At 50.6% G+C, this 26,619-nt stretch overlaps 2 protein-coding genes across 5 annotated transcripts in view; one reads left to right on the top strand and one right to left on the bottom strand.

The window, feature by feature from the left end:
- Positions 1-4,265: 4,265 nt before the first annotated feature.
- On the bottom strand, positions 4,266-6,662 carry LOC147828648 (uncharacterized). Of its 2 annotated transcripts, none has more exons than XM_087208872.1 (2): positions 5,468-6,611; positions 4,266-4,850 (listed from the first exon to the last, which is right to left on the bottom strand). In XM_087208872.1, exons 1-2 carry the CDS (start codon positions 6,098-6,100, stop codon positions 4,548-4,550), a joined length of 936 nt encoding a protein of 311 aa, XP_087064998.1. In that variant the 5' UTR covers positions 6,101-6,611; the 3' UTR covers positions 4,266-4,547. The 2 variants fall into 2 exon arrangements, with proteins under 2 accessions (XP_087064998.1, XP_087064999.1); XM_087208873.1 differs by having other exon boundaries at positions 4,651-4,850; positions 5,446-6,662.
- Positions 5,466-26,619, top strand: part of Scnn1b (sodium channel epithelial 1 subunit beta) — a 58,751-nt gene continuing 37,597 nt past the window's right edge. For 2 of the 3 annotated variants that reach the window (XM_021237315.2, XM_004855940.4), the window contains exon 1: positions 5,749-5,880. The gene's annotated coding sequence lies outside the window, so the exon portion shown is untranslated. Of the gene's footprint in view, positions 5,487-5,748; positions 5,881-26,619 lie in introns of those variants that run through there. The other variant, XM_087208870.1, reaches the window with a different exon arrangement.

Raw genomic sequence — 26,619 nt, 5'->3', positions numbered from 1 at the left:
CTTAACTAAAATGATGTGTGAGATTGTTAAATTCAATCCTTGGTCTCTGCAGGCAGAAACTTTAGATTTAAAAAATGGGGATAGGATTGGTGAAAATTTTAAAAGAGCTCATGGCAAAGGAGTGCCTATCTCTCCTAAGACCTTTTCTGCTTGGGGCCTAGAAAAATCAGTTTTGGGTCCTTTAAACACTACCCTTCCTGAGGCTCCTGTCCTCAGTCAGGATGAGGAAGAGAAATTTCCTAAGAGGAAAAGTCACCTAACGTTCCCCTGGCTCCTGGAGAAGACCTAGAGTCAGAGGAGCCTTATAAAGAGACTCCTTGGCCTGCACCACCAGGCTACTTAAATGTGAGACATTCTTCGCCTTGTATGTCTACATATCCACAGCTAGGGGAGGGCCGGGGATGTAGCTCAGTGGCACCGCGCCTGCCTCACAAGCACAAGGTCCTGAGTTTGATCCCCGGTACCAAAAAATAAAAAATAAAATAAAATGAAAATAAATATCAACAGCTAGTTAAGGAAGCAGCTGTGCATGGGGATGTTCTTGGGCCTTGTTGCTTCCCAGTAACAGTTAGGCCAATCCAAACAACCAAAATCGGTATATTCCTGAACACCAGGTGTTTGACTTCAAACTGCTTAAGGAATTAAAACAAAGTATTGTTAATAATGGAGCTCAGGGACCATTTACTCTGGGTATTTTGGATTCTATGCTGGACATCTTGCTCATTCTTGTTTGTCCCCTAGTCAATACTTTCATTTTCATGTACAATGGCAGAAGCTTTTGATAGACCAAGCTGCCAGAAACAGATAGGGTGACAGGGCTAACGTAACTGAGGAAATGTTTTTGGGAACGGGACAATTTGCAGACATAGCCTAACAGTTGCAGTATTACCACTGAGGCTGTTGAACAAATAGGACCTATAATGAAAAGAGCTTGGCTTATTGTGCCTGAGGATGGAGCTCCTATCCAGACTTTTCTTAATATCTTACAAGGGCCAAGGGAACCTTACACACAGTTCATGGCCCGACTAGAGGAAGCCATGCACAGACAAATTCCTCATGCTCAAGCAGCCAATATACTTATTCTCCAGCTTGTTTATAACAATGCTAACCAAGACTGTAAACAGGCTCTGGCCACCGTGTGAGCCGCTAAAGATTTAAGCAGTTACATTAAAGCTTGTTAGAATATTGGTTCGGAAACTCATAGGAGGTCTGTATTAGCTCAGGCTATGCTGGCCCTTAACAAACAAGGTAAAAATAATAATGCTACAAATGTTAAATATTTTAGTTGTAAAATGGGACATCTTCGCTGACAATATATGTCTACAAGCCAGGGTAATAGCTCTAACATTTCTGGAACTCCCACTAATTCTTTTTTTTTTTTTTTCAGTTCTTTTATTGGTATATTTTAGGTATACAATTTGTTTACATTTATCCTTGGGTGCTTATACCTGTACATGATATATCTTGGTTCTTATTTTTTTTCCCCATTCCCTGTGTGCCCTTCACCCCCTCCACCCTTCCCTGTTTACATAGATTTCATTTCCATTTTTTTTTTCTTTTCTCATAGTTTTTCCTTTCCCTCTTTTCCTTTCCCCTTCCCCTCCCTTCACTCCTTCGTCTTTGGACCTTTTTTCCTATTTCAAATTATCAACTATTCATTTTAATCATTTTAACCTTTGTTTACACTATCAGTTTCTCACACTAGAGAAACTATTCTGTATTTACACATGTGTGTCCTATTTATTTCACTTAAGAGTATGGCCTCGATATGCATCCATTTAGCTATAAATGACTCTAGTTTTTCATTCTTTATGGCTGAGTAGTACTCCATTTTATTTAAAAAACACATTTTCGGGCCCGGGAGTTAGCTCAGTGGTTTTGCCACCTGCTGCGCAAGTGCTAGGACCCGAGTTTGATCCCTGGTACCAAAAAAACCCACATTTTCTTTATCCAGTTTCCAGTTGATGGACACTTGGGCTGCTTCCAAGCTTTAGCTATTACAAACTGTGCCACTATGAACATGGGTGCACATATATTGCTGTGGTATGATTCTTTTAATTCTTTTGGGGAAGATACCCAGCAGAGGAATAGCTGGATCAAATCGGACTTCCAGTCCTAGTTCTTTGAGGTATCTCCATACTGATTTCCACAGTGGTTGCACCAGTCTACACTCCCACCAGCAGTGGAGCAGGGTTCCTCTTTCCCCACAGCCCCACCAGCATTTGTTATTGGTTGATTTCTTGACAGCAGCCATTCTTTCTGGGGTGAGGTGGAATCTCAGTGTTGTCGCACGGAATGCACCGAATCAGCCTGCTGGAGACAGACAGGTCTGTGGACACCGTAGCAAGGTCACATATTAATGACTCCCAAGTCGACAAGACTCCCTGAGAGTTGAAAGAAAAAGTCCTTGTGTAGAGTTTAATTAACTATGGTTACCCTGACCTGGACCACTTTCCTTTTCCTAAGCAAACCATTTTCCCAAGAGGAATTCAATGTGCTGAGTGCCAGGCCAGGCCCATATTAACCCTGAATAAGATGGTGATAAATGAAATCAACACCTCCCTGATCAAAATAAAGATTAGAGGTGAAAAAGGGATAGTGACCCCAAGTTGGTGCCTCACCCAAAAAAGAACATTTACCTTATCACCTACACAAACCATTGTTTAAGTTGTAGCTGAAAGGACAATATGTCTTCAACACATAATACCCCATTGATCATCGGGGCTGGCTTGGCTGATCTTGGATTCTCTTTCATATCTCCATCATCTACCAGAATTACACTAACTGATTAAAAGGAGCAGGAGGACTATTCTTCCATAATAGTGTTAAATATTCAATTGAATTTTTCTTTTGGCACTTACAGATCGCCCTACCCCAAACCAGTCATCAGTACATCAGACGTGAGTTCATCTACTGCTGTCATAATTCAACCAACAATCTTCATGTCAAAAAAGTTTATTTAGAAAAAAAAAGAAAACTTGGCCAAACGATCCATAGTTCCAACATCAAGCTAAAGTCCACGCAGACCCTTCAGACCGGAGTTCCCATTGAAAGCAAGGTGGGCAGGTGTTGCTCCTCAGGAAGCCAAGCTAGTCTGGAGTTCCCAGCCACCTCAAAACTCCAAATCCTACCCCACACCAGAAATCATGTCACTAAAGGAGAGTGTCAGCTGTACAGAGCTGCCCATAGCATCAGAGTCTCCTGGGGGGCTCATTCTGATAGTGTCCATCAGAAAACAGTGCTGACCCAAAAGGGAGTCCTCACAGATAAAATGCACTGGCTTGAACCATACAAAGTGGCCATTTTTGTAGACAAATAATAGTCAAACATCAACAGTTTCATATAGTCACATGTGAAGATGCTAAAGCAGCAGTTTTCAAGGTGATCCACACACTCTTGCGGGCTTCCAAAGGCACTTTCCAGAGGAACCAAATTGTTTCCTAATAATACCAAGATGCTAATTGCCTTTTTCACTGAGTTGACATTTGCATTGAAAGTGCAAAAGCAACAGTGGGTATGTCACTCTGTTTTCTGTTGTTGATAACACAATGCCACAGGCTGGGCTGGTTACAAAGAAGGGAGGTTTGTTCTGGCTCACAATTCTGGACCAGGGTCAAGGGGCTGCAGCGGGCAGAGCCCCGAGGTCACACGCAGCATCACATAGTGAGACACGGGGAGCACACGTGTGCTTATTTTGAGGTCTTTCATCTTATGAACCCACCAGTATTCCATCATGGCGGATGCACCCTGATGACTTTATTTCATCCTCCCAAAGGTCCCACCTCTAAATGCCATAAGGAGGGACGGAACCTTCTCAATACCTCCCGACTCGGACATTTCAAAGGGGACAAACCGTATTCAAACCATAGCAGTGCATCCAATTATATGCCGCTGAAATTCCTTCATTGGCTTCAATTAAACAACATATTGCCCAGACTGGACACAGAAGTACATGACAATTCTGCCATCTTTTATTAAACTCCATATTAAAATTCACAAAAAATGTTAGAGAGCCCTTCTTCTCACTAATGTTTTTGTTCAGGAAAATACTTTTCATAAAAGCATGTTTCTTATATCAACATGAAATGAATTTATTATTGCTATAGTGTGATGAATTTAGATATATATATATATATTTTTTTTTTTTTTTTTTTTTGGTACCAGGGATCGAACTCAGGACCTTGCATTTTCAAGGCAGGCAGCAGAACCACTGAGCTAAATCCTGGGCTCTAGGAATATTTTTTAAGTATCAGCATTAATTTCTTTTTTTTGGTACTGGGGATCAAACTCAGGACCTTGAGCTTGCAAGGCAGGTGTGAGCTAAATCCCAGCCCCAGCATAAATCTTTTTATATAAAAACTATCAATAGATAAACCCACATAAACAAAAACTCTTCCGGATCTTCAATAAGTTTTTTAAATGAAAGTGATTCCAGAGAACAAAAACTTAAAGAATTGCTGTGTTAGGACAATGTACAGCAAAATATGCATGAAAGGAAGTGTTGACACCCTGGAAAGAAAGGTGCTGACATAATCGTGCTTGGAAACTTAGCCTACTGGGAAAAGAAGGCAGGATGAAGGGAAGAAAGTGATGAGACAAGGAAACTTGGTGTCTTCGTCTGTTGCTAATAACACAATACCACAGACTAGGTACCTTATAAAGCAAAGAAGTTTATTTTGGCTCCCAGTTCTGGCCCAAGCTGGAAGGGATGCGTTGCGTCTGGAGGTATTCTTGCTGGCAGAGTCCCAAGGTAGGGCCAGGCTTTGCAAGAGATGGGTGCTCCTGGAGCCCAGGATGTAGCTCGGTGGCGCCTCGCCTGCCTTTCCAGTGCAAGGTCCTGAGTTCGATCCCTGGTATGGGGTGGGGGGCAGGATGGGCACTCCAGAGACCGAGCCAGCCAGGATGTGTAGCAGACCCACTCTGAAGCTAACCCGGTTATTCACCCCCTAATCCCATGAGCGGCTAACCCTTTCATGAAGGCAGGGTTCTAATCAGTTCTTAAGAGCCCCATCTCATCCCCACGAGTTTCAAGAGGGATAAACCGTGTTCATACAGCTGGAGAGCGACTGGCAGCTGCCCAAGGCTGGAGCACAGGTGAGTCACCCAGAGGCCCAAAGCTCCAGGTGGGCTGCAGGATTTCTAAGGCAGAGGTTGGGCCCGCAGAACAAAACCCCCGTCTGGGAGCAGTGTTGCAGGGGGCTGACAGGAAAGGAAGGAAGTCCCTGGAAGTAGGTGAGCAACTTCAGAGGTCCCTGCAGGGCGCAGGCACACTCCTGGGGAGATGAGGTGAGCGGCCCTCCCTAAAATTCCCAGGTTGCAGCCAGGCGTGGTGGCCCCACTTCTGTGATCCCAGCACTCTGAGGCCGAGGCAGGAGGACCAAGGAGTTCAAGGCCATCCTGGGCTACATAGGGAGACTGTCTCAAACAAAACAAAACAAAACAAACCTCGCCCAGGGATCTTCTGTACCTGCACGGATGAGGGCGAGGTGGGCTGTGCGCGGCGGTCCAGTGCATGTGATGTGTTCTGGGCATGTGTGCAGAGCAGGCACGCACAGGAGGCAGAATAGTGTTCACACGCGTGCCAAGTGAGTGCAGTGGAGCGTGCCTGCTCGGCACGCGTGGAGGGTCCGTTCGGCTGTGTCTGGGGCGGTGGGCATCGCTCCGGTGCCAGACGCACCTGGACCCGGGGTAGGGGACGAGCGCGGGAGGTGCCTGGGCAGTGGCGACGCAGGTGGCGGTGACAGGCAAGCTCCGCCCGCGGGCGCTCCCGGGGCTTCTCCGCCCCTGTGGCTCCTCCGCCTCCTGTGATCGCGCTCTCCTTCTGCTCTCCACCGCACCGCAGCCCAGCGCCGGCCTCCGCGCTCCGAGCCCGCCGAGCAGGTAGGACAGCGACCCCGGAGCGCCCCTGGTCGGGTCTGCGGCCCGCTGCCGACCTCGGCCTCAGTTTCCCACGGGAGGGCGCCCGGGTGCCCGTGTGCGGCGCCGCGCTCTGGCCGCCGTGGGACGCAGGTGCCCCCACCCCAGCGCGCTCCAGGAGGTGGGGTCCGGGCGGGGGCCCGGGGCGCGGGGCTGGGCGCAGGCCGACCCGAACCCTCGGCATCGCGTCTGTAGGGGGCGGCGATTAATTCTCTGAGCGAGCGTCCACTTCGGGGCGCAGCCGGGAGCAGCAGTCCGGACCCCGAGGACTCGGCGCTGAGTCCGCGAGCGGAGAAAGTCGGGTCGCTCAGGTGTCCTGGACAAGTGGGGAGAGTGGGGGACACCCGAGCCTGGAGGGAAAACTGAGGCACGGGTGTAGGAAGGAAACGGTGGGATTCTTCCCACCCCCAAGCGCTCAAAGCTCCCCGCAGCATCGGGCTGGGAGCGAGCTATAGGAGCTGCGTGAGCCCTCGGAGGACCTGTCTGAACCCGGCTGGCCCCGAAGACCCCTAGTGGCCCAACCCACCTGCCGGCTGAATGGGGCCTTCCCTGTCTTCCTCCTCCTCCAAACCCTTCCAGCCGGGCTCCCCCTGCTTCCCAAAGGTAACCAAGGCGCTCACTACGTGGGGCTCTTTCCCAGCCTGTGCAGTTACGCATCCGTGCCCGGGGAAAATATGCAGAATACCGAGGAATGTGGTGGGCAGGTGTATTAGGAATGATATGACTCATCCACAGCATTCCACACCCCCCAGCTGTATCCTCCAGAATCATCCACCTTGCTGCATATAAATCTAGTCCATTTATTTATACTGTAGGTCCCCCAAATTTGGGACTGGTTTTTCTCTTAGACTCTTCTGTGATTTTGGTGGGGTTTTTTCCCCCAGTACTGGGGACTGAACCTGGGGCCTTCACACCAAGCTACATCCCCAGGGCTTTTTGTGGTTTTTGACGGAGTTTCACTAACTCACTAAGTTGCCCAAGCTAGACTTGAACTTGTGATCCTCCTGCCCCAGATTCCCAGAGTGCTGGGATTACAGGCATGAGCCACGATGCCTGACAAACTCTTCTATAAATAGGCTGTTTGGGTTAAGTCCAGTTTCTTGTTCCTTGTTCTAAACTAACTTCATCGGATCAGAATTTGGGGCACGAGGTTCCTTCTTTACTGTTGCACACCCAGGGGCCTGTATATGTGCACAGATATCCACTTGTGTGTATACATGCATCCAGACCCGTACACACTCATAAGACATACCAACACATGCACACACGCACAAGCATGCATATGTACCGTGGGCTGCCCGAGTGGAGTGCCAGGGACCTGTTTGCACGCCACAATCTTTCCAGGCCCACACAAGCACACAGGGAGAGTGTCTGCTCTGGAATATGTGATAGACAGGACCATCAGCAGTTTGCTGGGACGCTTGATAGCAGGCAGGCCGGTGAAAAGCTAATGTCAGTGATGCCTGCATTACAATCCCAGCTCCACTACTTCCTAGCCTAGGCAGTTCCCTCCCACTCTGTGTGCACACTTACCACATCTGTAAATGGACTCGATGATAACGGCACCCTCCGCAAACCCTAAGTGGAGTAATGGGATGGTGTAAACCAAATGCTTCCACTCAAGCAGGAAGCCTGGTCCTAATGGCCCTGTAGTGGGGTGATGATCAGAGCCACCATAGGTTCCTCTTCCACACCCCAAGCACAGTCACAGTACCAAGCACTGAGAGGGACCCAAGGAAGATACTTCCGCTCTGTGAGAGCCACAAGCCCAGTCCACAGTGGAACGCTCAGGCTCCATATACAGACATGAAGTGAGCTGAAGTGCCCACCTCAAAATACAAGGAGAGCAGAAGTCATAAAGGAGGCCTGTGGGCAACTTTTGTGAGGCACATACTCCTTTTACAATTTGAGATTATTCCTAAGACTTTTAAATGTGGGAGATGTCACATAAAGCTCTCTATGCTGGATCCTCTTGAGAAATCAGGAAAGCTGGCAACTCCGGGCCCACATTCAGCTGCCCTTAGGTGGGGCAGGCACACAGGGTACCACAGGCTCCACCTGAGCCACCCTGCTCTCGGAAGGAGGAGGACAATATAAAAGTTAACAAGACGGATTCCCTGGCCAGGCTGTCTCCCGGCTGTGCCACAGGTGAGCTGTGCAGTTGCAGGCAAGATTTCTGTGTCCTCCTATGTAAAACAGGGACAGTGAGCAGCACTTGCCTCAAAGGGTTATTGTAGATGCTAAGTGAGTCAACACACACAGCCTCCTAGAATCATGGGCAACACTAAGTCTTGCCGATGCGGATGCTGATGAGGTTGTGTTAGTCAACCTGGCCCCTGAACAGCACACTTAACTCTCCCAACTACAGTCCGTATAAAATGCTTTGACCTGCAGATACGATGGTGCGATACCTCATACTTTCTCTGCCCAAGACAGAAGGGACTTTTCAAGGAAAGATCCAAAGACAAAGGGGCTTTGTGAAGGATGGCTAGGAGTTCTGCTGGAGTGGGTGAGTGAGCGAGGCATTCCACGCGGGGAAAACAGCCTTCACCTAAGCCTGAAGGCGTGACCCAGTGAAGCGCGTCTAAGAAGTGACGGAGTCAGTGACACCACAATAAGATGAGCAGGAGGAGAGGTGGGAACATGAGACTGCGGAGACAGCCTCGTCCTCATGGTGGGGTTGGAGGCAAGGAAAGGCACGAGCATTTCTCAAGCGCTTCGTGTGTGCAGATGCTCCTGTAACCGCCACCCTGAAGTCCTCATAACGCCCCTAGGAATCAGGTTTTACGGTCCCCATTTCCTGAGGTCCAGGGAGGTCCAGGAGGGTTAGCCACTTACTGAGAATCTTGCAGTGGATCCATGGTAGATCTGGGGCAGATACCACATCTGTCCCATTTAAAGCCTGGGTGCCCTCTCTGAGCCCCAGTTGTCTCACTGTAAAGTGGAGATGCTACCGGCAAAGACCACTGCACAGCTTTGCCAGGAGGCTCTGATGGGAGAGTGACTGCAGAGCCATGGCTCAGGACCCGACTCCCAGCCATCGCTGTGGTCGCCTTGATCCCAGGGAGGCCTGTGTTGCTCCGGCCTCAGAGGGGAGAACCCAGGGAGTGGTGTACGAGGCCACTGGGTCTCCAAGTGCAGCCCCCGACCAGCAGCACGAGCAGCCCCCAGAGTCTCAGGACCACCCCAGCCACCAGCCACCTCTGAATCAGGGGCCCTGCACCTGGATTTTAACAGGCGCCCTGGGGATTCTAATGCACATGCAAGCCTGAGAACCACTGAGCCAGAGAAAACTTTGAGTGTGATGCTCTCCAGACGCCAGCATCCACCATACCCTAGAAGAGAGGCTGCAAGGTGAGAACTGTGTCCCCAGCAAAGACCCAGCGGGACACATGTGATGAGACACGAAGCCCTGGAGCCCACCAGGCTCCATTTCTTTACCGTCAGGAAAGATGCCATGGGCTGGGTGGAGATCCTGGCCCTGGTGTCTGTTAGAGTCTAACACTGAGAGCTTGCTCTCTTTTCTAGCTTTACAGCCTCCAGCCTGCCCACTTTGAGGGCCTGGAACAAACCCCAACTTTTAAAGGGTCTGTTTCCCAATAAGGCCTGCCCGGCCCTCCCGTAAGAGCCTGTTATGAGGGCCCCTCTGAGCCTGGGGCCTGTGGGCGGTCTCCCTCCTGTGTCCCCGAGACAATGTGTGTCTAGGCACAAGTTCTCAGCAGTGGGGACGATCCTAGGACTCTACAAGAGGAACACCAGGGGACCCAGGGCAGGGCAGGGAGGCAAGCCTAGGCTGGGGACAGTCACATCCTGCAGAGGAATCCTAATCCTCTTCAAAGCCTTGGTGAATAATGAGCAAAGCCCAACATGGCAGTGCAGGCCTGCAGTGCCAGTACTCTAGAAGGCTGAGGCAGAAGGATTACAAGTCCAAGCCAAACCTAGGCAACTTAGCAAGACCCTGTCTCAAAAATAAGTAAAGGGCTGTGAATGTAGTTCATTGCACGCCCACCCCGAAACAATTAGGTGGCAAAATGCAGCCTTGCCTTAAAGGTAAAGATTGCTGGTGTTGAGGCCAGGGATTTAGCTCAGTGGTTTCACTCCCTGCTGAGCAAGCGCAAGGACCCAAGTTCGATCCCCGGCACCAAAAAAAAAGATGGCTAGGGCTGCCTGCTGAGAGTTAACACGTCCTGTGTGACGACAAACAACTAAATCCCTCCTAAGCCCAGGCATGCTAAACTAGTAAAACTATCTGCCCAGTTAGGACAAAGAGCTCCTTCTACTGATAAAGAGCACTTGCAAATCAAAGACCAACAGGGCCAGGGATGTTGCTCAGTGGTACTGTGCCTGCCTGGCAAGTGCAAGGTCCTGAGTTCATTCCCAGTTTCGCAAAAAAAAAAAAAAGAAATCAAAGACCAATCACCACATCCAAAAACGGGGTGCAGGTGGGCAGGTGGGATTGGGCTGAGCACCGGACGCCAAAAGTACAAACTGAATTCAGAGAGAAAGATTCTCAACTGCACTCCCAAAAAGCAAGAAAAGGTGGTGGGGAGGAGAGAAAGAAATGCAGAGTAAAGCCACGAGGAGTCTGTGTTCCGTCTGTCAGGCGCCGGGGTGATGTTCAGGAGAGGAGAGCATGTGGCGGAATCTCGCTCCAAGGGGTTGGGCACTCCTGTTGCTGTGACAAAATGCCTGCAATAAACCACTTAAAAGGAGGAAGGTTTATTTTGGCTCAAGGTTCCAGCCCGAGGTTGCTTGGCCCTGGTGCCTTTGGGTCTGTGATGAGGTGGGACAGCACAGTGGCGAAGGAGTGGCAGAGCAGCAGCCTGGCCTCGAGGCATCGGGAAGCAGAGAGAGGGGCAGGGCCCAGGGGACCAATATTCCCCTGAAGGGCTCCGCCCCAAATAACCTACCTCGTCCTAAGGCCCCGCCTCCCAAAGTTCCCACCACCCTTCCCACAGCACTGTCAGGTGGGCCATGCAGCCCTTATCACATGGCCTTTGGGGGCTTCCAGGTCCACGCGGAGCTACCTCAAAGGCACTGCCCAAGAACCTGCCACTCACAGCTAGGATTTAGCCAGTGGGCATCCTTGGCTGAGTGCAGGGCCGTTCAGCATTGTGGGTCAGAGCGAAGGACTGGAGGCTTTCGAAGCATCCATCAGAAAGGAACTTGCTTAGATAGCAGGACAGCCGCACAAGCGAACAGGATGTGGCTGCTGGAAAGAAAGCAGTAGCCTTTATACACAGGTGGACGCCACCTCCCAGAGGCATTGTGAGTGTAAGCACCAGAGAAGAGCCCACTATGTGCGTGTGTGTGTTAAATGGGCCGAGGCGTGCATGCGTCTGTATCACTGATACGTGCACATTAAAATCTTGAGCCTAGGCCGGAAGCTACCAAGAGAGGTTGCCTTTTCAGATGTGAAACTGAGGACCTCAGGTGAGAAAGAGACAATTTTTCACTGTATGTAATTTGGTGCTCTAGATTTTTTCACCCCCACATCTTAGCACATTATATTTATAAATTGTAGCCGAATACACCTCTTTATTTAAAACAAGCGTAACACTAGCGAGGCAAATTCCCCTTAAGACTACCCAAATGATAAATTGGGTTTCAAGTAAAAATGAATTTTTTCTTGGAAGTAGGGGCTTTGGTCCCAAAAAGGTAAACACTCTTCGATTCGGCTCCTCCGAGGTTCTAGAACCAGCCAGTGCCATGGCAGTGGGGAGGCGGGGACTTGCCATTTAATGGGTACAGGGTGACTGTTTTAATTTCTGGAAATGGATCGTGGTGATGGCTGCACGCCGCTCTAAGTGCTGCCAATATCCTTGAATTGTCTACTTGGCTTAAAATGTTAAAGTTCATGGTATACACTTTGTCCTAATTAAAAAAATAGGAATGACTCAAAAGAAAATAAATGTAAGGGCTTTAACATCAGATCTTTTGGGCTGTCGAGGAGGTGGCCTGTGAGGATTAAAATGCTCTGTCCACACGTGCCCTCCCTGTGTGCCTGGAACTGTTCTAGGGCCAGGATTGGGAGAGCAGGACATGGGAATCATCCCTGGGCCAAGTCCTAAGACCAGAGTTTTAAACAAGGTGGTCACCTGGGCAGTTTGTAAAACCATCAAGTCTGTATTTTCATATCACTGTTTTTGCAAAATTTTAAAAATATATGTGTTTCCCTGGTGTAAGTTCCAAAACATTGAGTCAGACAAAATCTTGGCTGTGGGCATGATATGAAGGCTTCGGTAATGCTGCACCCAAGAAACCCACAGAGATTGGATCCTGGTTTTATCCTGTAGCTGTGTGACTCAGGAAAGTTACTCAATCTCTGTGTGCTTCAGTTCTCTCACTTAGAAAGCAGAAATGAAAATAATTCTCATCTCATGAGGGATGTTACAAAGACTAAATGTATCAAATACTTAGAACAATGTCGAGCCCCACAGAAAGTCCTAAATAAACGTGGTTTTCAATAAACTGAAGAAGCCTGAAAGCCTTAGAAATTTTGTTTTTAAAGGGGAAATTTATTTTTTACAGTAAGGCAATGCATCCTAGAGAAAATGGGGCAGAGCCGAACCTGGAGGGGTTCAGCAGAGGCGGTGGGTTTGCTGAGAGCAGGGTCGTGCCTGGGTGGGAACAGAACCTGAAGACCCAACTGCCCTTGGCCTCGGAGCCGGAGTCCCGCCCACCTTTCTCCTCCTCCCCAGTCCCCCCTGACGGGGGAAGTCTTGAAGATCGGGGTCTGGGGACTTGGGGCCCCTTCCTTGCTGACCTCTGGGACAAATCCAGGCAGCCTAGTTTGCCCCGAGTGCTGGGAAGCTCATTCCCAAGGCAGATGTGGAAGGGAGACCAAGCTCTGGGAAACCGGTTGTGTCCTCAGGAAGGCTCAGGACTTGGCTCCATCTCCAACCCTAAAGGGGAGGCAGGATCGTAAACAACCTCCCAGGCTGGTTCTGCGACCCTTCTTCCGACCCTGCACTGTTTGTGTGGGCTTCAGTGAGTCTCTGATCTAGCCCAGGACTTTGAATCGTGCTGGGAAAAATCACGCCCGCTCCCCACCCAGGAGGGGTCCCCTTTCCCCTGCTAGAGGGCTGCACCCCAGGGAAAAGGAAGGGTTAGAGGGTGGTGGCTTGGGTTTGATTACTGGGAGGGACCCCGAGAAGCCGCTGGGTCTGAGGCCATGGACATATCTGAAGACAGCCTGGGAAGGACGTGTTAGAGACGGGGGTTGGAAAATGTTCAGACACAGGTCTGACAGGCAGCAGTAGGTGTTCATTAATAGAGCAGGGAGAGTGGGAGGGCCTGAAGGGAGGGCTAGGAATGGGGAAAAAATAAGAACCAAGGTGCATTATGTAAAGGTACCATTCCCAATGAGACATGTAATTGTGTTGTATACCTACAATGTACCAATAAAAGAATTTAATAATAAAAAATAGAGCAGGGAGGAAGGGTTGACAGGAGCAGGAAGAGACAGGAAAAAGAGGGGAAGGGCAGGAAGAGGAATGCAAAGCTACCGGAGACACCAAGCCTGGCCTCCCGAGGCACCCGAGGACGCCCCTCCCTCCTAGGATGCATAAACCCAGGAGTGGAAGGGCTGCAGCGGAGCCACCCACAGCGGAAGCGGGGCCTGGGGCCGGTTTAGCCCAGGCTGCCTGGGCAGGTGACTCCGGTCCTCAAAGCACGGCGGTTTAGGGGTTCGGATCTCCCAGGCTTCCGCCTCCAGCTGGCTGTCCCGGCAGTGGTGAAGAGGAGGGAGGCACCCAGGCTGGCGTCGGGGCTCAGCGCCCTCTGTGTCCCCGCTCCCCCCTCCCCCAATCACGTCCGGAGAGGGACGGAGGGCGGGGAAGAACTGCGGGATCACTCAGGCCCCGGTGCCGGTGCCGGGAGGAGTGGTGCAGCGGGAGCAGCCTCGCTGGGCGCCACCCCTACCTGTTGGAACTCGGCGACCGGAAGTGACTAACCAGATGTGAGGCGGTGGCAGAGCCTGGAGCTCAAGAGCGGCCGAGCCAGGGACCCGAGGTGGCAAACCCGGGGTGGGGGGCAGCCTGGGACAGGAAGGGAGAAGATGCGCCCTTCTGCATGCAAAGCCCGCTGATTTGCAGTCGGGTCACTCACTCAGCTGTCAGGAGTGTTTTCTGGGTGCACGCAGGACCCTCCGCCGGGGCCCCCGGGCTTACGTTTTGCTCACCCTGTGGCCCTTGCTCTGGGAGACGCTCGCTGAACACCTGCTGGTGAACGGTGGGCGGATGCTGAGAGCCCGGGGTGGAGGGAAGCCCATCTCAGCTCCCGGCCACCCTGCAGGCCCCTCCCGGTGTCCCTTGGTCTTCACCCCCGGCCGTGTTCTTGCAGGATCTGACGACCTTGCTGGCTAAAGGCCCACCCCATGCCCCCCAGGAGACGTGGCCACTGTTCTTTATTTGCTTTATTTGCCTGACGCACAGGGATGCAAGGGATTCCGTTTCTCTTTCAAGACGCCACACGGTTTGTCAGGTTAAATGCTGCTGGCCGTGTGGCTTTCTATCCTTCAGTAATAATCATACTGACAGGCAGGGATTCGTCTTGCTTTGCTTTTTCTGGTGCTGGCAACAGAACCCAGAGCCTTGTGCACCAAGCACGCACTCCGCTGCTGAGCGACAACCCAAGCCCTAGGCAGTGTTTTGTGGGCACTCACTGCCTGCCAGGAACATCCACCACTTCACTGAGTTCTTCCAGCAATTATAAGGGGAGGTAGAATTATTATCCCTGTTTCACAGATGGGGAAACCGAGCTCTTTCACTGTGTGATTTCATTGTGTGCTCACAGTAGTCCATGTGGTATAATTGCCTACATTTTACAGATAAAGAATGGACTCAGAGAGGTTAAGTAACTTGTGCAAGGTCACACAGAGCTAGCAAATGAAGAGGCTGGGATTCAAAGCCAGGCAGTTGGACTGCAAAACCCACTTTGTCCGTCCCATTTGGCCTCTTCTCAGCTTCCTGGTTCATTGAAGAATTGAGTATGGAGGAAGAGTAGACATTTTTTCTCGGGCACATGGCTCTCAAAGCCTGTGGGCCGCCTGCAGCCAGCTCTAAGCATTTGGCTTTTCAGTCTGCTGGGTGTCACCCTGGTCCCCCTGGGGGTGAAGATCCAGGTCTCCCCCAGCAGAGCGGGCCACCAGTGCCCAGCTTGCGTGTGGCTGCGAGTCTCAGCCCCTGTCCTTCGGGGCTCCAGATTCTCAGCCTCCAAACCTCCTGGGAGGACAGGCTTCCTCCAGTCTCCTGGCCTGGGTGGGAAGGAGAAGCCCATGCTGTCTGGGCCCATCTCTGGGTCTCGGTGGCCATGCCAGGCTGCCCCTGATACAAGACGGGGACGTGGGCCCAGGGCCCAAGACTTTTCAAGGCAAAGCTGGACGCAGAGGCTGCAGGGAAATGGGGCCACGGGAGCACACGCTGCCTACTAGCTTTCACGTTCTGTCTTGGCTTGATGCCTTTCATCCCCATCTCTTTAGCACCATCGTCCCTATGACAATCACCATAGCAACCTTCTGGTCACTCACACAGCTTCTCGGACCCAAAGCCCAGCCCGCTGATGGGGAAACAGAGGCAGCGGATGTGATACCTCTACTCCCTAGATAGACAGTGAAGGGCTTGGGCTCTGACCTCTGGAAGACCCCAATTGGACTCCTAGCTCTGCCACTTTCAAGCTCTGTGACTTCAGGGCCTGACTGCTCTGGACCTCCGAGGCCTGTAAAACAGCGACAGTCTTGGTTCCTGGCTCCTGGGCTGTGGGAAGGGCTGCCTGAGCTGAGCGGCCAAAGCCCTGGCTCAGGGCCTGGCTCAAGTCGTAAAAGCAAAGCAAACACAGGAAAATACTCTGGTGGGGGAGGCAGCAGTTAAGGGAATTGCTTGGGGCTTCCGCCTCAGAGTTCCCAGCAGGCTGGATTTGAAGAAGTAGGTGCTGCCCAGTGTGGGAAGGACTGGGGAGTGGATCAACTTCCAGGGAGAGACCACTGAGGGCCTGCTTCCTTCCCATGAGCCCCAGCGGCGGGGAAGAGCAGAGAGCTGAGAGGCCAGAGCATGGCCAAGAGCCTGCAGGGACCCGGCCTTTCCCAGGCTGGCCGGGGGAGGTCCCCAGAGCTGCCACCACAGACCCCCACCATGCACAGTGACATTTCCTTCTGGACCCTTCTCCCTCTTTGATGATTTGTTTCTGAACAGAAATAAAGGTGGGCACCTGAGGTTGATCCTCTGCCAGCCGGGTGTGGTGACACATCCCTGTAAGCTCAGCACTTGGGAGGCTGGGGCAGGAGGATTGCTGTGAGTTCGAGGCCAGCCTGGGGTACATAGTGAGTTCAAGGCCAGCCTGAACTACATAAGGAGACCCTGTCTCAAAACAAACAAACAGAAATATCCAAAGAGCTCAGGTTGGTTTGTTGCTGTCCCTGAAAAGGTGTCTGAGCACTGTGGTGACTGGTGATGGCAGTAGATTGTTATTTGTCCATAACATAGATAATAGGGAGGTCAATAGAAAACTAGTTATGAGATCAGGCTCTGGGGCCACACACAGATTTAATTCTGCCCTGCCATTCTCACTGTGTGGCTTGAGGCAAATCACTTGGCCTCTCTGTGCCTCATGTTCATCTAAAGCAAATGGGAATATAGCAATACTCGTGGCGATAACACTAGCTCTCCCTGGCCACGAGAAAGAAATGAGATGGCCTGGGTCAAACACTCAGCCTGCTGCCTGTAAATGTTCACTACATGCTAAGGTTCAGCGACATCACAGCCAGGGAGGTTGGGCTGGAAGCTGCTCCCTGACCTCCTGCCAGGGCTGTGGAGGGTCAAGGCACAGAGCCAGAGCGGTTAGGGCTCCGAGGGCCTTGTCAGCTTCACCTCGCCGGGGTCAGGTGCCCCTGGGGCTCGGAGGCTGTGTGGGGTCACTGGGCAGACGAGGCCGGGAGGGAGAAGCCCTTGGGCTGGCCCCCGCCCTGCGGGCCTGCAAACCACAACTCATGGGCCCGGTTCCATCTACTGGCCCTTTTGTGGCGCCTGTGAGCTAAGGGTGGTTTTATACAGTTGGGAAAGCCCAAGAGAAGCAAGCTGTGGTGATGCGCGCCTAGATCCCAGCACTCTGGGAGGCTCAGACAGGAGGATCATGCACTCAAGCCAAACATGGGCAATTTAGCAATTGAGTGAGCCCCTGTCTCAAAATTTAAAATAAGTGTTTTTAAAAAGGCCTGGGATTTAGCAAAGGCCTTGAGTTCAGTTCCCGGTACCACATCAAAAAAAAAAAAATCAAAAGAAAAAATTTTTTCATGACACATGCAAATTATATGCATCAAAATTCAGTGTCACATGACCCTCAAGTAGGAGCACACACAAGGCTCTCAAATATAAATGCCAGGCTCTGAACTGACAAGTTTGCTGAGCCCTGCTCTGGCCAGCAGTTGCCAAACCCGAAGCACATTTGAATTCTCCAGGAGCTCTGGGGAAGCTGGTGCTGCCCTCACACCCACGACCACGTGAATCCCAGTGTCTGGGGCAGCCAGGCAGCAGTGTCGGTGAGATCTGCAGATGGCTCTGAGAGGTGGTGGAGCTGGAAAACCGCGCCTGGTACGCCCTCCGTGTGCCCTGGCGGAGCGAGGCCAGCCGCCCCTTCCCATATTCATCAGAGAGCTGGCTAAGGCTCCTGTCCCGAGCCTACAGGCAGGGTCACAAGCTTGTACCCTCAGGCTTTATTTTGTGCATTCCATGTAGTAATTTCTGTTGAGGGGGAGGGTGCTGGGGATCGAACCCAGGTCCTCAAACTTGCTAAGCAACTTTTGTTTTGTTTTGCTTTGTTTTGGCTGTACTGGGGATTGAATTTAGGGCCTTGAGCCTGCTAAGCAAGTGTTTTACCACTGAGCTACATCCCTAGACCCTATTGTTTCAAAATTTATTTTGAAACAGGGTCTCATTAAGTTACTCAGGCTAGCCTTGAACTGGTGATCTTCCTGCCTCAGCCTCCCAAATAGCTAAAATTATAGGTATGTACCACCATGCCCAGCTCCTATTACTATTTAAATGGGCAAATCTCATTTTGACGTCTGGGTTTCAGATTCTCTCAAAACACTGCAAGACCTAGTCCTCCTGAGCTCTAATCGGATGGGTCTGGTGGGCTTTGTGAGAAAGCCAACAACATTTCAGTTTGATCCCTCTGTCTGAACCGTAAGGACCTCAAGGCCGACAAGTCTCAAACTGTAATATTCCACATCACCTGGAGGCTGGTTAAGACGCTGATACTGGCTGGGCGGTAGCTCAGTGAAGGAGCACTCGCCTAGCATGCATGAGGCCCCGGATTCCATCCCCCGCACCAAAAATAAGTAAAAAATGAAGGCGCAGACTCTGACCCCGCAGGCTAAGTGGGGTCTGAATGTTGTGTTTCTAACAAACCCCTGCTGCCAGTCTCAGTGGCAGCCTTTGAGCCCTAAGGCCTCAGGCCGGTGGTTCTCAGACTTTAGCAGTCTCCAGTTCCTGGAAAGTGGTTACAAGGCAGAGTGCTTGTTAGAACCCCGAGTTTCTGATTGGGGGGGCAGGATGGGCCTGAGGCCCTGCTTCCCCAGCAAGTTCCTGGGGCCCGGCGTGGCTGGTCCCCGGCGTGGCTGGTCCCGCTGCTCTCAGCAGTTCCCGGGGCACAGGCCCAGTGGGTCTTCATTCACAGACTCCCTGACACCCAGTTCTTAAGGAGGGAGTCAGGTCTTGGGTGGCTTCTTCAGCCAAACTGTTTAACCAGACTGGAGCAGTTTCCTCAAGCTCGAAAAGACGATTCAGACATGACTAGAGCAGGCAGAAGACAGAACTTTGTGTCTGTCTGTTGGAGACTTCTTCCCCATACCCAGGGCTCTGATCTGCGCAGCTTCCAGCACGGACCCTTCCCAAGGAGGTCTTGCCTCAGATAGTGCAGGGAGCCCGCTCCTGGGGATTTGAGTCCGCGGTATGGGGCCGGGCTTGGGTGACTCCCAGTTTGAGGCCTGAAGCCACAAGGCAGAAGGAGACAGGCCACACCCACAGAGAGCTGTGACAGCTGCAGCTCCAGGGCTATACTGGGCTCAGAGCCATCGAGCGCGACTGCCCTGAACAGGAATGACCACCTGGGCCAGGACCGGTTCCCCGGAGCCCTTGAACTTGAGAGGGCTGCCGGCCGGATCTGGATGCTGAGCTCACGGCGATCAGAGATTAGGACTGGCTACACTCTTCCTGGACCCTGGAGAGCAGGGTGCCTCCCAGAAGCCTCTGGTGCCAGCAGCTTGTGCTGGGCAGGGGCTTAAAGTCACACAGAGCAGGAGGGCTATGCAGAAGGCAGGTGAGGGAGACACTCATGCTGCCTGTGCTCTGTGCCCTCCGCTGTAGCAGGGTGACCCTGTGCCGGGGACTCCTCGAAGGGTGGACTCAAGGATTAAGTGAGATGCTTGCAGAACGTGCCGGAACAGTGGCTGGCACATGCTAGGTGCTCAGCGAATGGCAGCTGCTGCTTTCAGCCTAGTCATAGACACGAGTTAGTTACTTCTGTAAACTGCTCCACACAGCATCCGTTCCTGCCCTCTCTGCCTCCCTCACCCAAGTTTGCTGATGCTCAGAAAGCACCTCTTGGGCAGCAGCTGTATTCATTCTGAGACTCAACCACTATTTAAGCGCCTGCTGTGTGCTGGCTGTCCTTCTGGGTCAGTGTTGTCCCATACAAATATAACACAAGCCACAAATCAATTTAAACCACACACACGATTTAAAATGTTTCAAAAGCCTCATTTTTTAAAAAAGCAAAGAAGAAACAGATGGAACTAATACTAATGGTTTATTTTATTGAAACTATAGATCCAAAATATGATCACTTCAGTATGGACTCCATATTAAAAATTTTTATGTTCAACTTATTTTAAATTTTAATGGTGGTAAAATGCATATAATATACAACTGACTTCTTTAACTTTTTTTTTCTTTTCCTTTTTTTTGGCTGTGTTGGGACTTGAATCAGGGTCTTTGCACTAAGCTAAATCCTCAACCTTTTTTAAAGTTTATTTTATTTATTTATTTATTCATTCATTCATTCATTCATTTATTTGGGGTTTTTTTGTTTGTTTGTTTTTGTTTTGGTACCGGGGATGGAACTCCGATCCTTGTGTTTTTGAGGCAGGCGGCAGAACCACTGAGCTAAATCCCCAGCTGTATTTTGGGTTTTTTGAGACAAAGTCTCACCATGTAGTTCAGGCTAGTCTTGAACTCATTATGTAGCTCAGGCTGGCCTCGAACTTGTAGAGATCCTACTGCCTCAGCCTCCTGAATGCTGTGATTACAGGCGTGTACCACCTCACCCGGCCCACCATAACCATTTTTAAGTGTACCAGTCAGTACAGTTAAGTACGTTCACATTGTCCATCTAGCTCCAGAGCTCTGAGCATCTTGTAAAGTGTTAATGAGCTATTCCGTGCCTTTCATTTTCATGCTGCTTCTTTGGAGTCTGGACTCTGCTTTACGCTCACAGCACACCAAAGTTGGATTAGGGGCATTTCCAGCACCCAACAGCTGCCAGAGGTGGATTCAGCTACCGTGAGGCGCACCAAACTCTGCTGCCAGCGAGAAGCGGGAGGAGCGGGGCCCAGTCCATCAGCCTCAGAGAGTCAGGCTCTGGCAAAGGAGATGGCAGAAAACAGGCAAACAGGTCTGCCGGGCTGGGAGAGCATTCGGCTCTGCGGTGCTGGCTGGAGCTTGGAAGGCCCCTCCGGACCTGGCCTGGACCCGAGTCTTCATGAAGAAGCCAGGGTGAGGGAGCGCCTTGACTGTGTAGTGGTGCCTGGGAAGCTGGTGTCTGCGGTGTAGAGAGAGAGGCCACACCGGCCTGGCCAGGGCGGTTGGCCAAAGTGAGGGAGGGCGTTTCTCCTTGCAGAGCTCACTGGATGGCCCTGTAGCACCACCAGCCCCGGTGTGGAGCTGCCAGGGCCCAGCAACCTAGGGAACCCTGCTCCATGCAGAGGGGACAGTGGCACAAAGGCCCTGAGGTGTAATGAGGCATCATAGGATCCGAAGCCAGGAAGGAGAAGGGGCGATGCATCTGGATGGCCGGGGTCCCTCAGGCCCACAGCAGGAGTTTGGATTCATTCTCCAAGTGAGGGCAGAAGCCACTGCCAGCCTCATTACAGGAGAACTGCAGGGTCTTTTGCCAGAAGTTTTCTTTGCTTGTTTGTTTTGGGGGTTTTTTGGTACGGGGGATCGAACTCAGGACCTTGTGCTTGTGCAGCAGACAGTGAAACCACTGAGCTAAATCCCCAGCCCTTGCCAGAAGTTTTTAACACTGACTCTTTGTCTCAAAGTGGAAAATGTGTGCGTGTGTGTGTGCGCGTGTGTTTGTCACATGCCACCTTTTTTCCTGGTGCTGGGATTGAATCCAGGTCCTGGTGCTCCACCACTGACCTACATCTCCAGCCCTTTTTTATTTGGAGACAGGAGCTCCCTGAGTTGCCCAGGCTGACTTTGAACTTATGATCCTCCTGCTTCAGCTTCCCAAATAGCTTGGATTACAGGTGTGTGCCACCACACCTAGCCACCTACTGCCTTTAAATTGGTAGTGAGCAAGGATTCCGAGGCAGGGGCTTCAATATGGAACCATTTCCGTAGACGGTTATGAAATTCTTTGTTTGGAGAGAAAAAACCAGACTCACCCCAAAGCCGAAATCGTTCCTACTCAGGGACGGTAGGTTGGCCTCGATGTCCTGGTCCTCCCGATCCCACACTCGGGGACCTCAGTCTCCTCTCTCACCCACTCCTCACCCTCGGTCCTACAGGCCCTTCTCCCTTTTCTGCTTTTTGGTCCTCTCAGGCTGCCATAACGAATTCCAGACTGGAAAGCTCAAGCCGCAGCCGCCCCTCTTCACCCGGTTCAGCTGGGTGATCCAGGTGTCAGCTGGGCCGGTCTCCCCGGAGCTCCCCTGGCTTGCAGATGGCCTCCTCCTCACTGGGTCCTCACAGGGCCCTCGCTCTGTCGCGCCCCTGTGTCCCTTCATGTGCCCAGATTTACTGTTCAGGCAAAACGCCGGTCAGATTGGAGTAAGGCCCACACTTCTTACCTTGTTTTTAGCTTAATCGCCTCTTCCTATGGCCTGTCTCCAGATACAGGCGCGTTCCGAGGCGCTGGAGCTCCGGCTTCTTCACACAGGAGTTCTTCCCTTTCTCATCAGTACATGTGTGTGCTGCATAAGCAACGCATTCATCACACTGCACATTACTTCCCTTCCTCGCCTCCCATTTCAGTCTCACCAACCCCTTCTCATCCCCACACAGTCTATCTCTGTTTCCTCCTACTTATCTTTCATTTTGCTCTTTAAATTATTTATACTTTGGGTTTCTGATACAGAGAAACCATGCCCTAGTTAAACTTGTGTCTAACTTATTTCACTTAGCATTGTGGTCTCAAGGTGCATCCATTTTCCTACAGATGGCTTTCTTTATGGCAATGTATTATTCCACTGTGTGTGAATACCACGTTTTCTTTGTCCATTCACCTGTTGATGGATATATAGGCTGCTTCCAAGGTTTAGCGATTGTGAATTGTACTCCCATAAACATGGGTGTGCACTTATTACTATAATATGGTATCTTTAATGCTTTGGGGGAGACACCTAGGAGGGGAATACCTGGCTCAAATGGAATTCCTAGTTTTAGTTTTAGTTTTTGGTATCGAGGATCGAACTCAGGACCTTGCGCTTGCAGGGCAGGCAGCGGAACCATTGAGCTAAATCCCTGGCCCTCTAGTTTTAGTTTTTAAGGAATCTCCGTAATGAACACATGAAAGTAGAGATGACACATTTCAGCCTATAACACAGCTGCAAGTGGCAGGTAGATGGAAGGAGACGGGTGCTTCTGTCACCCCTCCACTCACAGCAGTGGTGACAGGAGGAATGTTTAAGGGAAAGGCACCTTCCAGTTAGAAAGGCTTCCAGTCAAAAACAGCCCTGGTGACCAGGACAGTGCATAATGTCTGGATGCCGACCCTGCCTCCAGCCCTGAACCCAGACGTATTGATTGAGCACCTACTGTGTGTGGAGGGACAAGCTCCGGCAGTGAGGGATCTGTCTGGGAACCTCTCCCACCAGTAGGGTCGATGAAAGAAGCAGATAAATAGCCATGCTACGAGGCAGATGGGAAACAGGAGAGGTTGGTCCCCAGGAAACATTCCAGGCCATGGAGGATGGACTATGACTCTACACTGGGGCCTTCCTGCAGAGGTGGCATGGGAGCTGAGCCTGGACAAAGGATGAGGATCCTTGGGATAGAGACACCAATGAGAGGAGCAAGCACAAAGCATGGCAAGGGGATTTCTAGAGTTTCCACGGGATTCATCAAGGGCCCATTGGATACAAGAAGCAAAAAAGAAGTTGCTCTCAGCACTGTCCCCATCCTGATCCTCCCCCGACCATCTGCTAGGTGCTCCCTATGCATGTTCGAATCTTCAGACCAAACCAGTGAAGTAGGTACTATCTCTCTCATTTTACAGATGGGAAAACCAGGGCACAGAGAGGATAAGTAAATTCCACGAGGTCACACAGCAGGTGGATGACAGAGCTGGGATTTGAACCTAAGTACTTGACCCCTGGCCCATTTTGAAGGGAAGTGAGGGGAAAGAAAGGAGATGTGCTGATAGGAACCAGGCTGTAAGGGGTCTTTAAAGCCAGTGAAGGTCCTGGCTTTACTCTGCAGACAGGGAGCTACTGAAAGTTTTGGGAAGAATGTGATACAGTGACCACCGAGCTTCAGGGAAATGAGTCCAAGACAGAATCTTTCTTCTATGGAGCTCGGAAGTCCCCTCCCAGGATCCTCCCCCATCCTTTCTAAGGCAGCCTTGCAGATAAGGCTGTAAACTTAGCAGCCGCCCACAGTTTCCTCTTTCTCCCTAATAATCCCAAAAGCCAACATTTGTTCGACACAGTGCCCAGTGTTCTGCATTACCTCACTGGGGTGGGGAAGTCTTCGAGGGGGAGCGGCGGCCGGTTCCACCTACAGATGGGGCAACTGAGGCCAGGAGGGCTGACGTGATCTTGCCAAGATCACTCAACCAGGAAAAGATGACACAAAGACTCCACTGAGGTCTCTCTGACGCTAGAGCAAAACATTTTTCTTAACAGTGCCATCCAGCCAGGCACGGAGGCATAGGCCTGGAACCCTAGGAGGCCAAGACAGGAGAGTCACAAGTTCTAGCCCAGCTGGGACTACTTAGAGATTTAGCAAGACCTTGTCTCAAAATAAAAAAGGGCTGGGGATGTAGCTCAGTGCAAGGCCTCAAGTTCAATCCACAGGATTGTGAATAATGATAATAGTAACAATAACGTCATTCGTGTTCCCCCGTGGGATGCAGAGGGGCTGAGGCCTTCATCTATTAGCAGGTTGGCCTTGTTTTTCTGACTTTCTTCCAGGGTATTACGTTTTATTCCCAGTGGAGTAGCCGCCTCTGTCTCCAGACGTGCACTCACGCACGCACGCGCACGCGCGCGCACACACACACACACACACACGTCTTCTGAGCTGTGGCTGATACCATCTTTTCCCAGCTGACTCCAGGCCGGAGAAGGAAGGGAGGCAGGGAGCAAATGAAACCGACTATGACCTTCCTGCCGTTTCTCAGCACCCAACTACCCTGGCAAATGACCACCGGTACTGCCAGGGAAGGGCAGGCCTGGGCTCTGGTGCGCACCATGGGACCCCCATCCTCTGTCCCCCGGGAGGTGATGTCATAGCTCCTGGTGCTGGGCCTGCTGGGTGAGGTGCTTCCCCCTGCGACTGGGCTTGTACAGGTTAAAGCCTGGGGTAGCCCAGAACTCGGCCATAAGGAAAGCAAACATGGGCTTCAGACTCTGTCAACAGGTAGGGAAGAGAGGAGCCACCCAGGAAATACAAGTGCCTGTGTGTTCCTCCAAAATCCATCTTTTTTTTGTCTCCTTGGGTTACTTTGTTTGGAGACAGAGTCTGATTACATAGTCCAGGCCGGCCTTGACCTCACTGTGTAACCAGGCTGAACTCAAATCTTCCCTGGGCCTTCCTCCGCCTCTCTAGTGCTGGGATTGTGAGCATGCGCCACCCGCAAGGCTGAAACCCATCTTTGGCGTCCCCTGTCCCCAGGAGGCAAGGAAAAACCCTCCTCCGGAAGCTGTGGAAAGAAGTATCTGTTTGACAGAGATTCTAGGTGGGTTTTAAAGTTGGTTGAACACCTTTGTGGTTTCTTTCTGAATTAAAAAATAAAAAGACTATAAAAATACAGAAATTTTGGAAAACAGGCACAAATGTTAGAACATAAACTGAAGTTTACATCTAATCTTAACTTCTTTTGCAAGCCCTTGTTCTGCCAAATAACAGAACCTTTTGTGAGACTCAAACCCTGGGTGCTGAGACTCACACCCTGGGCCTTCGCAGCTGCCAGGCAAGAGCACACCTCCAAGCTACTCCCAGGCCCAAATAGAGGCCTCATCTAAGTCTTTCAGCCTCTCTGGGACTCCCCCAGCTCCAGCTGTATCTTAATTCTAGGAAGCTTAACATTAAAAAAAATTTTAAACCAGGTATGGTGGCATGCCTATCTACCCAGCAGGCTGAAGCAGGAGAGTCCCAAGTTCAAAGCCAACAAGGACAACTTGGTGAGCCCCTGTGTCAAAATAATGTAAAAAATTAAAAGGGCCTGGGATGTAGCCCAGTGTTCCCTGGGTTCAAATCTCAGTTCCACCAAAAATAATAGGTATTATAGATGATAGATAGATAGACAGATAGAGATGATAAATCAAATAAAGATAAAAAGATCTATATTTCCTGCCACCTTGGTACCATTTTTCCCTAACAACCAATTTTCCCATATGCAGTGGTCCCAGTTCCAAAGTCTAAGGATGCAGCATTTGGATACAGCCTACCCACATCCTCCCATACATTTTGTATCCTCTCTAGTTTATAAGACATAATACAATATAAACACTATGTAAGTTGTAGTGTTCTAGTACATTGTCTAGAGAATAATGACAAGAAAAAATTTTATACATGTTTAGTACAGATGCAATTTTAAAAAAAAATTTTTTCTCGGGCCGGGGATTTAGCTCAGTGGCGCTGTGCCTGCCTCACAAGCACAAGGTCCTGACTTCGCTCTCTGATACCAAAGAAGGAAAAAGTATATATATATTTTTTTCTCCAAGACTGGTTGAGTCCGCAGATACAGAAGGACCATTGTACCTATAATCTCAATTTTTCCAAGTTGTAGTCTATCAAAAGCTTTTTTCCATGTAGCTATAAAAACAAGATGCATTTTTTAAAAAGATGCATTTATTGCTTTTTAAGATATAAGCAATATATCTTCATTGTAGGAAAGTTACAAAACACGGGTACATGCATTTTTTGCCAGGACCTCGAAAATGTCAGGCAAGTGTTCTACCACTGAGCAATATTCCCAGCCCCTTTTTTAAAATTTTAAGATGGGCTGACATCAAACTTTAGATCCCTCTGCCTCAGCCTCCTGAGTAACTGGAACTACAGGTATGCACACCACATCCAGTTTTAGAAACCCAAGCTCCTGCTTCCCAGAGATAATCACTACCTGAATTCCGGTTAGTGCCATCCAATTTTTTTTTCCTGTGCACATTGATCAGTATAAATTCACAACTTGTTTTAAGCAAAAATAAATTAACCATCCTTCTTAACAACACTCTAGTATTCCATTGCATATTGTGCGTAG

Source organism: Heterocephalus glaber, unplaced genomic scaffold (genome assembly GCF_053883595.1).
Source record: "Heterocephalus glaber isolate CG9 unplaced genomic scaffold, H.glaber_assembly_v1.0 deba00000943, whole genome shotgun sequence".
Taxonomy (NCBI): Eukaryota; Metazoa; Chordata; class Mammalia; order Rodentia; family Bathyergidae; genus Heterocephalus; species Heterocephalus glaber.
The sequence above is the reverse complement of the archived record's forward strand: the minus strand, read 5'-3'. Positions and strand labels throughout refer to the sequence as shown.

Coding starts and splice junctions, on each gene's coding strand:
- LOC147828648 (XM_087208872.1), bottom strand. CDS start 6,100: ATGCCGAGGGTTCGGGTCGGCCTGCGCCCAGCCCCGCGCCCCGGGCCC. Junction 4,851..5,467: donor CCTCGCCCTCATCCGTGCAG/GTACAGAAGATC, acceptor ACCCCATACCAG/GGATCGAACTCAGGACCTTG.